The sequence below is a fragment of the Phoca vitulina genome, unplaced genomic scaffold (assembly GCF_004348235.1).
Source record: "Phoca vitulina isolate PV1807 unplaced genomic scaffold, GSC_HSeal_1.0 scaffold27, whole genome shotgun sequence".
In the NCBI taxonomy this organism is placed as follows: domain Eukaryota; kingdom Metazoa; phylum Chordata; class Mammalia; order Carnivora; family Phocidae; genus Phoca; species Phoca vitulina.
Genome location: NW_022589730.1, coordinates 16,301,886 through 16,318,586, shown reverse-complemented (window position 1 = coordinate 16,318,586; position 16,701 = coordinate 16,301,886). Strand labels below are relative to the sequence as shown.

At 46.8% G+C, this 16,701-nt stretch overlaps 1 protein-coding gene across 2 annotated transcripts; it reads left to right on the top strand.

Moving 5' to 3' along the window:
• Positions 1 to 1,740: 1,740 nt before the first annotated feature.
• On the top strand, positions 1,741 to 13,776 carry GRP (gastrin releasing peptide). Of its 2 annotated transcripts, none has more exons than XM_032422814.1 (3): positions 1,741 to 1,957; positions 7,036 to 7,257; positions 13,423 to 13,776. In XM_032422814.1, exons 1-3 carry the CDS (start codon positions 1,819 to 1,821, stop codon positions 13,479 to 13,481), a joined length of 420 nt encoding a protein of 139 aa, XP_032278705.1. In that variant the 5' UTR covers positions 1,741 to 1,818; the 3' UTR covers positions 13,482 to 13,776. The 2 variants fall into 2 exon arrangements, with proteins under 2 accessions (XP_032278705.1, XP_032278704.1); XM_032422813.1 differs by having other exon boundaries at positions 7,036 to 7,271.
• Positions 13,777 to 16,701: the final 2,925 nt, after the last annotated feature.

Sequence of the window (16,701 nt, the reverse complement as noted above, 5' to 3'; positions counted from 1 at the left end):
GGGATCATGACCTGAGCCGAAGGCAGACGCTTAACCGACTGAGCCACCCAGGTGCCCCCTAAAATAATCTTGATTAAACAAAGGGAAGGAACATTTTTCGACAACTTAATCTGGAAAGATAAAGTTTGAATGCTCCTCCGAAGACCCAAGGTTGTAGAAGACATTTAGACCTGACCATTTCTCAGGTCAGGTGTTCGTGTATCAGATACATATTAAACACCGCTGTGATCCAGGTTCTCTGCAGGAACACGGGGGGACAAGACCAACAGAAGTTCATAGCCAAGTGGGAGGGAGTAAATCTATGGATGATCACCTGACAGTGAAACATCCGCTTACTGATGGGATGGATGCAGACAGAAGCTGGGAACCCAGGACAGATGGAGTCCAGGCCAAGTGTGGACTTTTCCTCCTGATTGTCATTTGGGTCATGCCTTCAGGACAGTAGTACTGTATTTCTGTGACTAATAACGTGATCTTGAAATTAGCTTTTTTGTGTGTACCTTATAGCCAAATACATGCATGGAAATACTCTTCTAAGCCCAAGGACAGTCAGTCATGCAATGTGCCCATGTAATAATCTCAGAATGGCACAAATATAGTGAATCACCAGATATGTGCACAAAAATGTACGACTTCAGATTCTACAGTATCGACACCAGAGCTGACAAGGAACACCAGGGATCCACCAGGGACCCACCAGCAAGACAAGTCACCAGGCCTGGGGAGGAATCACCCTGCAGGAGCACACAAATGTGCCCCCAGTGCTGCCAGCCTACACGTGGGCAACAGCATCCTCCAGCTTCTGTTTATTGTTGCTTTGCTATGGTGTTCATCCCCTTTGTATTCATGGCACCAGGAACCTCGGGAGTTGGGCGCTTGACCGTTCTTCACATCTGAGAACAGAAGGAGCAGAGGGAAGTTAAGCTACTCTAGACAGGTGTGTGAGTAACGGTTTAGGGACAGTTTGAGCTTTCTGGTAGACGCAGCCTAGAGAAATGGGCATCAAAGCAGCTTCTCCATGGAAGCAATATGCTTATGAAAGGGGCCAGGTGTATAATAAAGTTATTGTTAGCTCTGTTCACATAACATATCCTTCCTGCTGCGATCTACATCTCATCATACAAGTGGGCAAGGGCATCTCTGAGATGCCCTTTCAGAGGAGGGATGTGGGTATTACTGGTGGTGGTGGTGAGAAGGGGGCTCTGCAAGAGGGAGGCGAGGGTCTGGGGTTCTGTGGACTGGGACCTCGAGGGGGGAGTGTGGTCCACGGAGGGCGTTCCTGGTTCCAACCCCCTCCAGCAAAGCCCCGCCTGAAAGCGTCCTTCCTCTGTGCTCCCCCCGCCGCCCCCCCCGCTGGCCCACCCCTGGGATCCGGCCGCGGGGTCTCGGCTGCCCCTTGCAGGATCCGAAGGCAGCTCGCCCTGCAGAACCCCGGGGTGAAGTCGTGCTGGAGCGGAGGCGTCGAGGATGGGCAGAATTAATCCAACGTGGGCGGCCCGGGCGGACAGGATTACGCGGGCAGGTCGAGAGGGGCAGTGTGCGCAGCCTGTCCCTCCCTCGGCCGGAAGATGGATGATTTTCGGGGACTGCTGTCCCAACGCCCCGGCTCGCTGCAGGGAGACGTCAGAGCGCTCGGGGCCGCGGGAGAAGAGCCCCCCGCCCTCCCCGCCCCCCCGCCCGGGCTGCCGTATAAAGTCGGGGCCCCGTGGAGGCGGCGGCGGCGGCGCTCTCCGAGTCCGGGTCCTCGCGCCACCGCTCCGTGGGGAGAGCGCACCCCGCCCGCCTCGCCGCGCGCTCCAGGGGCTTCCCGCCGGGACCATGCGCGGCCGCGAGCTCCCTCTCGTCCTGCTGGCGCTGGTCCTCTGCCAGGCGCCCCGGGGGCCGGCCGCCCCGGTGTCCGCGGCCGCAGGGACCGTGCTGGACAAGATGTACCCGCGCGGCAACCACTGGGCGGTGGGTGAGTGTCCCGCGCGCTCCAGTCCTCGGCGGGACCCTTTCCGCTCCGCTCGCCCCGGCTCCACGCCGCAGCCCTCCCCACCCCCTTGCCCGTCCTGGGAAGCCGTCGGTCCCCGAGCAGCCTCAGGCTGCGCGGGTGGCCCTTTCCCGCTCCCCTCCCTCTTCCCCCGGCCCCCCAGGCGGCTCTCCCGACAAGCCAACCTGCCCTCTCACCTACCCCACACTCCTTTCATCTGCCTGATGGTAGCCTTGTCTCGCACGGTTCTGTCCTTGAACGACGTGCGGAGCCGGGTCCCCGAGCGCGTCCCGGAGCCCCGGGATTCCGACCGCCGGGAGCCGGACGCGGGCTGCGCCCCGAGCGCCGCGCAAAGCCACAGGTGTGGGAGCCCGTCCTGGGGTCCCGGCTGCTCAGCGAGCGCGCCCGGAATGCCGCCCCTTGTCTGGGGCTCCCCTGAGCTCCCTCGGTCCTTCCGCCACTGCGGCGATTTCCTCTCCCCCGCCTTCCCTCTCCCCTGCCCGCCCTCCTTCCCTCTCGCAGGCTCCGGGCGCCCGCTCCCCACGCAGATCCCGGCCTCTCCGTCCCCGAGCCCCCGCCGTCCTCCGGCTCTCTGGATCTGCGGCCTCCCCTAGCTCCTTCCCCCTTCCCTCTGTCCACACGTCCTGGCCTCCATGCCCGGGCTGGGAGGCGCGCCGGCCGGGCCCCGGAACCCCAGCGGCGGTGGGGAGGGCGCCCTCCGGGGGGCGGGCAGCCGGGCGAGACCCCACAGCTTTCCCGCAACTGGCGGGAGGGTAGCGGCCCCGCCACCTCGCGCCCACCCAGCGTCACTCCGGGGCTCTCCCCAGCGCCCAGCATAGCCTCTGTCTGGCCAACGCAAAGCTTCCAGCTTCCTCCGAAGCTTCCCCAGGTAGCTGCTACCACGGCCCCAACTCTTCCCCAGAAGCTGGTCGATCCCAGAGAGATTTAAGGGGTGGTGGTGCGGGTGGTGTGCGTTCCACTATTTCCTTAGCCATCTACTCATAGTCGGGGAGGGTGTGTTGGAAAAAGATGCTAATCCAAACACCAGCCGAGTCACAGATGGTGTGAGGATAGGGACGCATTTATGGGAAGAGGTGAGGCTGACCGGTCACGTCCTCAGCTCCTCTGTGTTGCATATCCTCTGTCAGAGAAATCCAGAACTCGGGGCTGCCACCAGGGTAGTCTTCATTGTGGCTAAAAGAACCCTTTGCCGAGTCCCTGAGGTCCCAGGGATGAAGGTATTTGTGATTTCTGAGGGGACACCGGGAACACATAGAGGAGAGGCTGGGATGGGTGAAGATGAAAAACCCCACCCTCAAAGAGAGAAGGGTATTTGGAAGGTATTCCAAAGCCGAACCTAGAATTCATGCTTTAAAAGGATTTCTGGGAATTTAGACCTAGTGGCCATTGTCCAGTCCGGCCACCAGCCAGGGGGCTGGAAAAGTAGAATGAAAGTCCCAGATTTCCAACTTCATTTCGCTCATTCATATTTTTGGACTAAAAGGCTTATTATGAGGCAACCCTTAGAGGCCAAAAGCAGGACGAGAGAGTCATCTGGGCCCCTAGAATCACGTTGTTCTGATGCAAGCCCACGCTGGTTGCTATAGTTCCCCAGTGCACCTGTCCCCCGGGTGCTTAGGGGGTCTGGCCTCGAAACACCCTGCATGGTGGCACTCGGGCATTCCTAATCCAAGAGCACACTAACCGGTGGCACCCCCCAATTTTCTTATTTTCCTATGTGTTCTTGGAAGCACTCTTTTCCCTTTTCCTCTCTTGGCCAGCTTTGCAGAGTTGATGGAGAACAAGAGACAGAGGGAGGTGAAGTAGAAAATCACAGTTGGGTCTAAAATAACATGTGATCTAGACAAAGTTTGCTTTGGAGAGATGTGCTCTCTGGGAATCTGAGCGCTCATAAGCAGGAACGATGTTGTTAGATTTTAAATTTAGCTTTCCACTCTCCTAAGGAAATGCCTGTCCTCCTCAATCACTGAAGACGTGCAGTTTAGTTTTAATTATATCAAACTAAAGCTACATATTGCTGTCCATGAGGAAGCTGTCAGCACAAATTTGCAGGTTTGTTAAGGGAATTGCTTCTTGCAGCTGAGAGAAGCATGGTGTGGCAATGGAAAGCAAGTTAACAGATGGAAAACTTAAATTCTTATCTGGCTTGATGTTTCTGGAAATGTTTTGTTTGTGCAAAATATAAGTATGAGAATACAGGTCAGCACTACTAGTGCTAACTGTCCCCTCTGTTCCCATGAAATGCTCCTGGTCGTGGCTCTCACACTGAGGTCACGAATGTCCTGGAAGGTTGAATTCTGAAACACCACTGTTCAGCGGCAGAATGGCTCTCTGTGGGAGTGCTGCCCCAGAGACTGTGAAATGTAGTTTAAGGATCACTCCAGAAAAACTAGCTCTCAGAAGTGCTCAACACTCTGTGTCTTAATGGAGATTTTCCTAAGTTGGAGCGATCTTCAAATTTTGAGTTAAGAAAATTCATTTATGTTTCAAGCCTGCTGTGGTAGTGGTATTTTTACGTGATTAAAAGGGACAAAAGCTTTTATTTATTTATTTATTTTACTTCGGGGCAAGGTTTTATTTTTTTCAAGGGCCTGTCTTTTGTCTAGGCTGAGATCTCTATTGCTATGATACAGACACATAACAAATGATGGGAGAAGTGGAAGTGGGCAGAGCATCCGTGTTGCCATGGAGACGATTATTTGGTTGGTAGTACCAGCTCCAAAGTGAAATAGGACCCAGGCAGTGGGTTCTCTGGGATGTTAGAGATGGTGCACTTCCTTCCCTTAATGACCAGTCTCTGGATCTGGGGGTGGGAGTCTGAACACCACCCACCCACCAAATATGCAGATCTGTACGCTGTCACGAGGAACTATATTAAATCAATCATAGAATGGTGGATTACTTTATCTCCCCGTTCTACAAAAGTCCACCAAATTATTCAGGCATGACAAAAATGGAGTTCTTATTTGTAAAAACATCTCCATTGTCCCTCTGCTTCGTTGGCCATAGCACCTTCCTCATTTCTAGCATCCTAACTAGATGAGAGCAGTGAGGGGGGATAAGAGTGACCAAGGTCATTCCTGGAGCATCAGGTTCTAATCCTGCTTTCCCATTATCATGATTCAATTTCCTCCACACAAATAAAGCCAAATGCTTCATTGCTTCCTGGGAAGTTGCGCCCCATAATCACTGTTATGACTAAAAGCCAGGTGATTTCATGGATATCTGGGTACCAACCTGACCAAGCAGATAATGGAGGAGCCAATCCTTCAAGATTCCAATCCTTCAGGTGGGACCGTGTCCTCAGTCAGGTCTTGAAATTGTGTGAGGTGTCATGTCATAAATGACAGGTGCTCACACTGCAGTGCAGTAAGACCTCATTTTAAGGCACCCCGATACTCACAGAATTAACTTTTCTGAGTCACATAATGAGTCATGATACACTGATACATGATCCCTATTCCTTTTGATAACATTAGGAAGCCGTTTGTAGACCTTACCCTTATTTCCAGACCCCAGAGTGATTTCTACCTGCCTTATATTTTTAGGACGTTCAAAGACACTTCCAAGCAATATAACATAGTAGAGTCTGGTCTGTGAGCTGATTTTAATCCTAGAATCTTTGCTTATACGTGGGTTACCTTTGGCAAGTCGCACTTGCATTGAACTTCTTGTGGAATAGATCAAATGAAATGTCCCGTAAAGACACACCAACAATAAAGTCAGGGGGAGGGTTTCTCTGTTGGTGGACGGAGCTCTTGCCATTTTAAGTGGCTGAGGTCTGTTGAAACTTATTCCCACGAAGTTTGCCTTAAATACATCTAATGCCAGACAACATTGGAGCCACAGAGAGTTTTCCTTGTGAGCTTTAAATCAAAAGCCTCATAGCTTTGAGGCGCCTGGGTGGCTCAGTCGGTTAAGCGTCTGCCTTCCGCTCAGGTCATGGTCCCAGGGTCCTGGGATCGATCCCCGCATCAGGCTCCTTGCTCCGCGGGGAAGCCTGCTTCTCCTGCCCGCCGCTCCCCCTGCTTATGCGCGCTTTCTCTCTCTGTGTCAAATAAATAAATAAATTTAAAAAAACAAACAAACATAGTTTTAGTATTAGGATTTTAAAAGAACTATAAAATCCAGTTGCAGAGAGATGGGAAAAAAGCACTGAAGAAAGTAAGATACTGTGGATATTCTTAGCAAGGGGCTAAGGTGTTAAGAATGCAGACCTTGGACTCCCTACCCACTCTGACACCATGGCTATCCCCACTTGCATACATGAATTTCTGCATTTTTAGTGGCCTGGCCTCCCACACGGCAACTTTTCTTCATTTATATGGCAAGTGCACATCCCTGGAGCCACGGGTAGTCTTTCACTGACCCTCTCAGACATCTAGGAGAAAATTCTGCGTTTCTGTGGCTGAGAAGCATTGCTCAGAACTTGTTTTCACCTTGTTTTTCATTACATACTCAACAAATGAATTTCTAGGTGACAGTTCCTAGATTCAGTCTCAGCTAAAATTCTAAGAAAGTTTAAATGAAAAATTCCATTGGTACATTTGTATTAGAGCCCAGAGGAAACCAACGTCTTTTTTAATCACACGAAGAAAAGCATCAAGACTCTTCTTTTCGGCAGCAATTTAGAAGCAACCTCCTAGATGTTTAACCTCCATCATTCAGCTGGGAGTAGAATTGGTGGCAGCATTGTAGATATGGAAGGTTCCTTAGGTTTCATCTAGTCCAACCGGTTCAATGTAGAGTTGAGAAAATTGAGGACTGGGGATGCTCAACACTTGGCAGAGGGCACCTAGCTGGTTAGCGGAGGTGCAGGGACCCAACCTAGGGCTCCTGAGCTGTGGTTGTAGGTCGTGTCCAGCTGGTTGCACATTCTGAACAGGGAGTCATTTATGAACTAACGTCTGATACTAAAATGCTGTTTATACTGCACTTCGGAGGAAGCAGGGCAAACCTAATTGGTGTCCTTTGCAATTTCTTGTTTTTTCCTTCCCCTGGGTTCAGTTGGTGGTAGTCTGTTTTTGGTTTTGTTTTCACAGGGCACTTAATGGGGAAAAAGAGCACAGGAGAGTCCCCATATGTTTATGAGGGAAGGAGCCTGCTGCAGCAGCTGCAAGACTACGTGCGGTGGGAAGAAGCTGCAAGGAATTTGCTAAGCCTCCTAGAAGCAAAGGGGACCAGAAGCCATCAGTCATCTCCCCCATCTGCTTGGGATTACCAGGATGACAGCAACTTTAAAATCCTAGGTTCAAAACCTAAAGGTATAACGTACCAGGTGGGAGAGGGCGAGTGGGGTGGGGTGGGGGGTGGGGTGTTTGGGGAGAGTTGGAAGGAGGTTAGGTTTGAGCAGAGAAGAATAAAATTGTTTACGGTGCAAGCCTTCAGAACCACTTAATTAAGCTGACACCAATACATGCTGAGAAATGAGTAGACACTTCCTGTGTAATTTCCTTTCAACATAATAGATGATTTTTCCTCTTAACAAATTGAAGGGGTATTGGTTCCAAACTCCAGTTTAGGAGTATAATCAGTGGTCATGCTGATTAGCGATTGTGCATTGATGGGATTTTTTTTAATCCAACAGGCCCTCCCAGAATATTTTGAAAGGGAGGCCAGAGATTATTTGAGTCAATCCCTATGTTTATTTGTTTTAATTTTAGTTAGTTAACATACAGTGCCATATTGCTTTCAGGAGTAGAACTCAGTAATTCATCACTTACATACAACACCAGCGCTCACAACAAATGCCCTCCTTAATCCCCATCCCCCATTTAGCCCCTCCCCCACCCACCTCCCTCCAGCAACCCTCAGTTTGTTCTCTATCATTAAGAGTCTCTTATGGTTTGTTTCTCTCCTTTTTCCTCCCTTCCCATGTGTTCATCTGTTTTGTTTCTTAAATTCCACATATGAGTGAAATCATATGGTATTTGTCTTTCCCTGACTAATTTATTTCACTTAGCATCATACACTCTAGCTCCATCCACGTTGTTGCAAATGGCAAGATTTCATTCTTTTTGATGGCTGAGTAATATTCCATTGTGTGTATATATGTATATACACCACATCTTCTTCAGCCATTCATCTGTTGATGGACATTTGGGCTCTTTCCATAGTTGGCCATTGTTGATAATGTTGCTATAAACATCGTGGTGCATGTGTCCCTTCAAATCTATATTTTTGTATCCTTTGAGTAAATACCTAGTACTGCAATTGCTGGATTGCAGGGTAGCTCTATTTTTAACTTTCTGAGGAATCTCCATATAGTTTTCTGGAGTGGTTACACCAGTTTGCATTCCCACCAACAATGCAAGAGGGTTCCCCTTTCTTCATATCCTTACCAATACCTGTTGTTTCTTGTGTTGTTAATTTTAGCCATTCTGACAGGTATGAAGTGATATCTCATCGTGGTTTTGATTTGTGTTTCCCTGATGATGAGTGATGTTGAACATCTTTTCATGTGTCTGTCAGCCATCTGGATGTCTTCTTTGGAAAAGTATCTATTCATGCCTTCTGCCCATTTCTTAACTGGATTATTTGTTTTTGGGTGTTGAATTTGATAAATTCTTTATAGATTTTGGATACTAGCCCTTTATCAGATATGCCATTTGCAAATATCATCTCCCATTTGTAGCCTGCCTTTTAGTTGTCTTGATTGTTTCCTTCACTGTGCAGAAGCTTTTTATGTGGATGAAGTCCTAATAGTTCATTTATGCTTTTGTTTCCCTTGCCTCCAGCAACATACTCTACATTTGTTTTTGATGAGTACTAGTGGAAGGGATTATTCACATATGCTTTTAGAAGAGAACACTGTGGGGACACCTGGATGGCTCAGTTGGTTAAGTGTCTGCCTTCAGCTCGGGTCATGATCCCAGCGTCCTGGGATCAGGCTCCCTGCTCAGCCGGGAGCCCGCTTCTCCCTCTCCCTCTGCTGCTCCCCCTGCTTGTGCTCTCTCTCTCTGTCAAATAAATAAATAAAATCTTAAAAAAAGAGAGAGAGAGATAACACTCTGGTTTGCTACTTTTTATGCAAAAGAGCACTTCTTTATATTTGTTCTGAGATTACCTAGTTTGGGTCTCACACTAGTATTTTGAAATTTGGTGAACATATCTAATCAACTGATCTGCCCTGTCTATGGTCTTGTAGAAGAGAGGGAGAAAGAATTATTCCAAACTGGCACTGCTTAGATACAAAGACAGTAAATGGGATGAAAGAGAGAATAAAATTTGTAGGAGGAAAGCAAGGCAACTGAAAATGAAGTGATTCTCATTAACCTTTAAGAAGTTTCCATGAAATTTGTATAAAAAGCAAAAATAATAATCACAACTCTAGTAATACTAAGGATAGCTACTTCTATTGAGTGATTACCATAATCCAAGTCCTGGGCAAAGCAGTTTGCCTCCACTCTGTTCATGCTCACAGCAGTCTTAGGAGGAAGATTCAAGAACATTTTATTCCTCTCTCTCACATAGCTTTTCACTGGTGAGAGCAAGGGCAGGAGCCCACGCGGGCTCCGTGGACATGTGAAGTGTCTGCTGGGCAATGATGGGTCCTCATGGATCTTAAATATGAAGGATGCAGGATCCAGTAGTGGCCTTACTTCTCACTGTTTCTGACAATAATATTGTGTTTCACTCGCAGAGCTTGGGGAACTGCCGCCTTCACTCCTTCATGGTGATTAACTCTTTGATTGATGGCCCCTTTGCAGAGGTTCAGGGCTGGCTTTCCCAAGCCTCAGCCGGCTTCTCTGGAGGGAGGCTCTATGTTTCACTGCGCTTTGGCCTACTGTGGATTCTCGATGCTAAACACAAATGGAACGTTCATTTGTTGCATTAAGCACCTAGGGAGAAAATCTCTAGTAGCCATTATTCAGAAAGAAAATCTGGATTAAACCCACCAATACAGAAATAAGTAGCAACTTCGTACAAAGCCCCGAGTGATTCTCTTGCCCACACCTGTATTATTGGGGTCAGCTCCCTTCTTTGTGGGTGGATTACAGGGCTCTGAGGGCTCCGGGAATTTGGGATGGACTTCTCAGCCCCTGGCTGAGGTCTTTTCTTTGTCAGGTGACTTGATGGACTTCCTGGGGGTAGATATCCAAGAGCAGCGCCTTCTCCTTTGTCTGAGGAGTAACGATGATCACCAGCACAAAACCCCCAAAAGCAATTTTACAAACACTGAAATGGACTTACACTCCCAGCTCATTTCCTTTTTGAGTGAAACCCCAATATCCACTTTGAGTTGCTTTATTCTCTCAACCCTTGCTCTGTATAACTTTGGAATGTTTTTGTTTTTTGTTTTTTTAAATTCAGCTCCTGCGGCGCATGGGTGGCTCAGTTGGTTAAGCGGCTGACTCTTGATTTTGGCTCAGGTCATGATCTCAGGGTCCTGGGATCGAGCTCCCCATCGAGCTCCCCATCGGGCTCTGGGCTCAGTGGGGATTATGCTTGAGATTCCCTCTCCCTCTGTCTGTCTCTCTCTCAAATAAATAAATAATTTTTTTTTTTTTTAGTTTTTATTTATTTATTTGAGAGAGAGTGAGTGAGAGAGCAGGATTCTGGGATCATGACCCGAGCTGAAGGCAGATGCTTAACCGACTGAGCCACCCAGGTGCCCCTAAATCTTTTTTTAAAAATAAAAATTCAGCTCCTTCCTTAAAAATCAAAGTTTTCCTGTCATATTTAGAAGAATATTCTGTGAGCTGCGAAGCCAATTATGAAATAGCTCCAAAAAGACCTCTGAGTGGTCGTAGTGTGGGGTGGACTGAGTGGGCAGTCACAGAGAGTGTTTCAAGGTGACAATATTTATCAGTATTCATGTGACGCAGGAGAAACCAAGTCATCTTTTTATAATCAGGCCTCGATTTTCTACTATTTTTTTTATGTTTTGTTTTTCTTCTTTTTATAAGTTTAGGAGGCCCATCCCATTTCATTCCACCTTTTTTTTTTTTAGATTTTATTTATTTGAGAGAGTTTGCATGGGGGGGGGGAGCAAGACTGGGAAGGAGCCTCCCCGCTGAGCACAGAGCCTGTTGTGGGTCTCAATCCCATGACCCTAAGATCACAACCGGAGCCAAAACCAAGAGAGTTGGACGCCCAGCTGACTGAGTCACACCCAGCTGACTGAGTCACCCAGGCACCCTGCATTTCATTCCACCTTAAGTTGAATAATGAACTATTGCACACATTGGTACTGTTCTTTTGGATATATTTCTCAGCGATATGAAAAAATTCAACAGTTAGTGTAGTTGTTGCATAGACCAAAAGAGTTTATCACTCTTCTTGCTTTGGAAATTCCGTCTTAGTGAAAGAATGTTGATATGCAAATTGAAAACATCTTACAGTTCTCTTATTCACAAAGAGGGAGTACCAAGAGAATGGTTCTATTAGAAATCCATATATTGCTCAGCATTAGAAAGAAGTTTAATAACTTAGCCGAGCATTGCCAGAAGTACCAGCAGGAATTTTCAAAGGCTGAAGGATTTCTTAAAATTAAAAACTATCCACATATGCTCTCCTCTCCCATTTTAGTAATAAAACATGAAGCCCTGTTGCCAAATCTTCCAGAGCTGTAGTCAGAAACTCTGAGCATCTTCCTATGTTTTGGTGGCAAAGATATTTATTTAATTCAGAAAAGATTTGTGTAAATGTGCACTGAATCTAGACTACTATATTGTAGCAAATGAGCTCTGAAACATTATTAGCAATTATGGCCAATCATTTTCAAGGTTAACCTTCATCTTTTAACTGTACCTTTATCACAAAAAATTAATGGAACTTTTACCCAATGGTTTCTATCACATGAAACAGTGTTCAAGTCAGCCCCATGGCCTAATCCGTAATTCTAGATGTGGCTGTGGATTGTCTTGAGTTTCAATGAAGGTTGAAGTTGGCCTTCGGGTTCCTTTTGTTTTGGACCTAGACCATGGTTCTTTACAGCCTTTGTTTTTTTCTTATTTGGTGGATAGGAAGAAAGGGGCCCAGGGAGTGCACTGGAGAGGATGTTATGGAAAGGAAGTAAATGTACGAGTTTGCCTCACTTTTAAGGGATGGCTCCCATTGTCCCATCAAATCAGCACAGAGAATAGAAAGGTTTTCTTTCTTAATATGTGAAACGCTCCAAAGGAAGTTCCAAGTATAGGAAAAGCAGCAACATGTACTCGAGAATAACTAAAAATTCCCCGATTACCTTGACAGTTGCTATGAAGGAGCAGAGTGAAGTCACCCCCACCTCAAATATAGCCCCGCCCTAATAATGGACCCCTCCCTCCTGCCTCTAGGTCCTTGATCTTCCTAGATTACCAACTCCTCTTGTCCTTGTAGCTTTACCTCCATTTCCTTGAACCAAACAGCTCAGATTCAATATTTTGAGCCAATGTGGGGGCTTCATGGATCCTCACCCACCTCCTCTGCCGGCCCCTTCTATAACCAGTGGCTCATATTGCAAGATGGATAGAGGCATCTTCAGGCAGGCTGGTGACCCTTAATAGTGCAGCCCTGGGCACATGGAGAAAAGCAAAACTAATTGGTCTGTGTGGGAATTGAACCCCAGGCCCTGGCCTCATTAGCACCTGGTCAAAATAGTTGAGCCACACAGAGCAGGTAATAACTGGCCTGAGACTATCAGTAATTCCTTTATTAGAAACAAATGGGTCTGGCCGATGGGGAACCTGAACGGCCAGAGAATCCTGGAAGGCATAATAAGCTCAGTCTGGTTGAAGGGCATTTTCTCATCTCAGCATATAAAGGGTGCTGTACGGGAACAAAGACGTATTTTAACATTACAACTACTCATTCTTTCTTCAGTCTGAATTTGAACAGAAGCCACAACGAGCAAACCACAATAAATTTAGAATTGGCAGAAATCCAAATTAGCTCCTGTTCCCAAGTTGCACAGTTCCACCCCTTGCAGTCGTGGCTTCGTAATGTGCAATCATGTGATTCATAAACTGGCTTTGATTTGTGCAATGAGCCAAAGTAAGCAAAGTAAGAATTAAGATTCCATATTCGCTAATAGTCCTCCTACCCCGCTGACACTTTAGTAACAAATTCCTGGCGATCATACATTTAATTTCCAACTTTGGTCAAAATAGACCTGAATAGTCATCTCCGGATACAAGGTAGGCTAATAGATCAGAAAGAGCCAAACATATACTGGCTCCGGAAAGAGGAAGTCAGTTTCTCTCTCTCTCCTGGGGGGACAGCTGTGGTTCTCCGGCATGGACATGCTCAGAATCTCCTGGAGGATTTTTGAAAGCGCTCCACCCCCCAGAGTTTCCAATTCGCTAGGTCTGGGGTAGATCTAGGAATTTGCTTTTCTAACAAGCTCCCAAGTGATGCTGATGGTTTGTGGGGAATGTATTTGCCTCTAGCAGTAGACCTCAGGATCGCTAACTATGTTTGCTTCCGTCTTTTTAATATTTTTTAAGTTGGTGGACTCTCTGCTCCAGGTTCTCAACGAGAGGGAAGGAACCCCCAGGTGAACTAACCAGGACAATAGGCCTCTCTCAACGAAGCAAAGCAAAACCCTTAAGAGACTATGTTCTACCGGCATCAATTCTACTGGATCATCAACAAGATTTCCTTTGTGCAAAACACTTAACTATTCTTGTATCTTTCAACCTTAACTAAATTCACGATTTTCAAGCAGCATCTTCTGTTTTGAATTTGTTTGCTGTGAATAACTGTCCATAACGAGTCTTCCAATTAATGCTCTTTACATCTATAAGCTATTTGTCAATTACATTCTAGTCCCCACCCTGTTACCATTCACAATAAAAAACTTAAGCACATTGTCCAAAGGGCAGGTAGTTCTCTTATTTCAATTCCAAGTGAAAGGATGTGGCAGAGATTAACAAACAGCTTGATAATGAGCTTGTGTGCTCACTGGTGAAGGCAGACTGGAATTTTAACTCTCCCTCCCGAAGGCCACTTACTGAATCCTTGTAGTGACTTACAGCCTTTCTAGAGGCTTCAACTAGAAGCTCATATTCCCTTATCCTTACCATTGCATGGGCCAGGCTGAAGGTAGAGGCTTACTTTTCACTTAATAATTCCCATTTCTTTAGCCCTTACCATAGATATTTTGCTAATGTTATCAATAACAGTTTTATAAGCTGAGAATGAGCCTTCTCACTTAATAGATGAGGAAACAGCATTAGAGAGGTCAAGTGACTTGGCCAAGGTCATATAGTAGATGGAACTGGAATTCAGACATCCCATGTCACGAGATGTTCTGTAGCATTTAACGTTGTCCACATTACCTCGTTTTTAACCTCCCTTTCAGTATATTTAAGCCTAGCAAGTAGCGCTCTTTCTTCAAAATCTCATTGCCAATCTGGGAGGAAAGGGGCCCCCACAGGCAGATTTAGTCAGCTCCACAACAAAAGGAGAAACTGAATTCGAGAGATTCCCTTCCATTTCCAGAGAACGTGGCCTGGTGGTTGGTATCACTCACCGGTTCCAAATTTATCATGACATTCACACATGAACAGATTTTAAAGCTTCTTGCCATATGTTTAGATTTCCTTCATTTGGGGAAATCACATTTGAAACAGTAAAGAGATTATCTTGCTCTTGTTTTGATTGTCAAAGAACCACAAAGATGTGATGTTTTCTTTCTAATTTCTTTTAAAACCGTGTTGACTCACAACGTACACAGAGCCAGCCCTGGGGAGAGACACGAAATGTGTCATCAGTATCCTACCACCGTCCTCTTCCCGGGGCCCTCCTGGTATCTGTCCAAAGAACTGGATCCTGAGCTGTGTCAGCTGAAGTCAGCCCGGCAGCTAAGGATCAAGGGGTAAGCCCTATCACCAGGATTCACCCTCGGAAGGGACACTCGTGAAGATGAGAACAGTCTTCCCGACCCAGGGGAAACTTTCTCGAATGGTGTCATTTCAGGCAGGGAGGGAAAGGCGATACTCTCAGAACCACCCCGCTTAGACTGTCACTTCTTTGCTTATTGCTTATGTCCTAAGAGTAGATGTGATCCTGTGTTTTCGCTGCAATTATTTTTCCTCTGTGTGTTCTGAGAGACAAGAACAGCTCCCTCAAATCTCCTGACCTTGGCAGGGCTCCTCTGTACCAAGGACAAGTCAGCATTAGAATCCATTTATTGAAGAGATACACTGTTCCCTACTAGAAGAGCTTTCTCGAACCCTCCTTTGCAAGTGCAGGCTTATCGCATTATCAAAGTGTGTGCCGCTTGGGTAGGGCAATTTTTAGCTGCAAAGAACAGCATCCTCCTTGGCTGGTTTTAGTAGGAAAGGAAATTTTATGAGGAGATGGTAGGCAGGGAAGACCAGAGAAATGGGCTCGAGACACACTAGCAAGTTCAGTGATCAAAGCCACGCCCCTGATCGGGGTGATGAGGTGGTTAGCGCCCGCCCTGCTAGCCCTAAAGCATTCCGAAGAACTGCCAGAAGGAACTTGGCACTCTCTTCTCCTGCCTCTGCCAACACGTGTGCTTGAAGTGGTATGTCCCTCCTCCCCCAAACTTCTTCAGCCTTGGCTTACTTCCAAATCAGAGTTTTGAACGTCTGTGTCTGATTGGTGGAACCTAGATCACATGTCTGGATCTAGCCTCAAGGGAAACTGGGAAACGTAGTTTTAAGGATTCTATTTTTGGGCCTATGGGACTTAAACTGTGGGACCTTATTAAAAAAAAAAAAAAAGGAGCTGGTGTTCAAATAATATGGTCAGAGACAGATAACATGTCCCCTTCTCTTTTTTTCAAAAAAAAAAAAAAAAAAAAGAATTTCCTCTTTGATCTCTACCCATTCCTCTTCTAGAGGATACTTAACATCCAGTCTGGGATTCTGGGAAAGCAGGAGCCTGGTGGCTGTTTTCCACAGCGCGCAGGCCAGACATGTGTGCAAAGAGCAAGAAGAGAGATCGCTTTTAAGAGGTGACAGTATTCAGAAGTCCTTGCAGCAAAGCAGGATAACCAGTAGGAAGAATCCAGAAGGGAAGAAAGCAATAATCTTCAAATTTGTTCTTTTAAAAAGTCTTTTTTTTTTTTTAAGTGCTACAGGGTGAATTGCTCAGGGTAATTTGGCAATCTGTGCTTATGATCAGAGGTTCAGTAACACACGAAGCAGGCATTTCAAGCAGAGCAGTACAATTTCTCTAGCCCCACAATGCCCACCTTTCGGTTCCTACTGGGGACATTTGATCATCACAAAGCATTTTAACCCAGCTCAGATGCGAAGGGAGTAATCCAAGTAAATTGTGGGATTTACATTATTCATTTCCTCAGCCACAGGCTGCTTCAATCAGACGCTGTGAAATAGCTCTTCCAGGGAAACCCTCAATGATGAACTATTACCATTTCCAAAGCAGCAAGACGGTAGTCATCACGTGCACTGAAAGGCCTCCTTGCTTCACCTCTTGGGGCTCTGTGTTTTCCGATTAATCACTTCCTTAATTAGACCCAGATAAAACACAGAAACATCTCTCTGTTTCCCCTCCGGTTTTCCTTCCATTCTCCCCGGCCCACAGAAGTTATAGAACATATCACCTGACTGACCACAGAGGCGGCTTTAACCACGGCGGGATTGAGAGTCTCCAAGGAGAGAATGAGAATGTTCTTGGTCCTTCCACTTGGCTGCTGTAATCATGCCCTGCTCGTGCCCCACTTCTTCACCAGAGAAGATTCTGGTGGCTCTCCCCCAGCTCTGTCTCCAGAGAGCCCCCCTGGGGGTGGC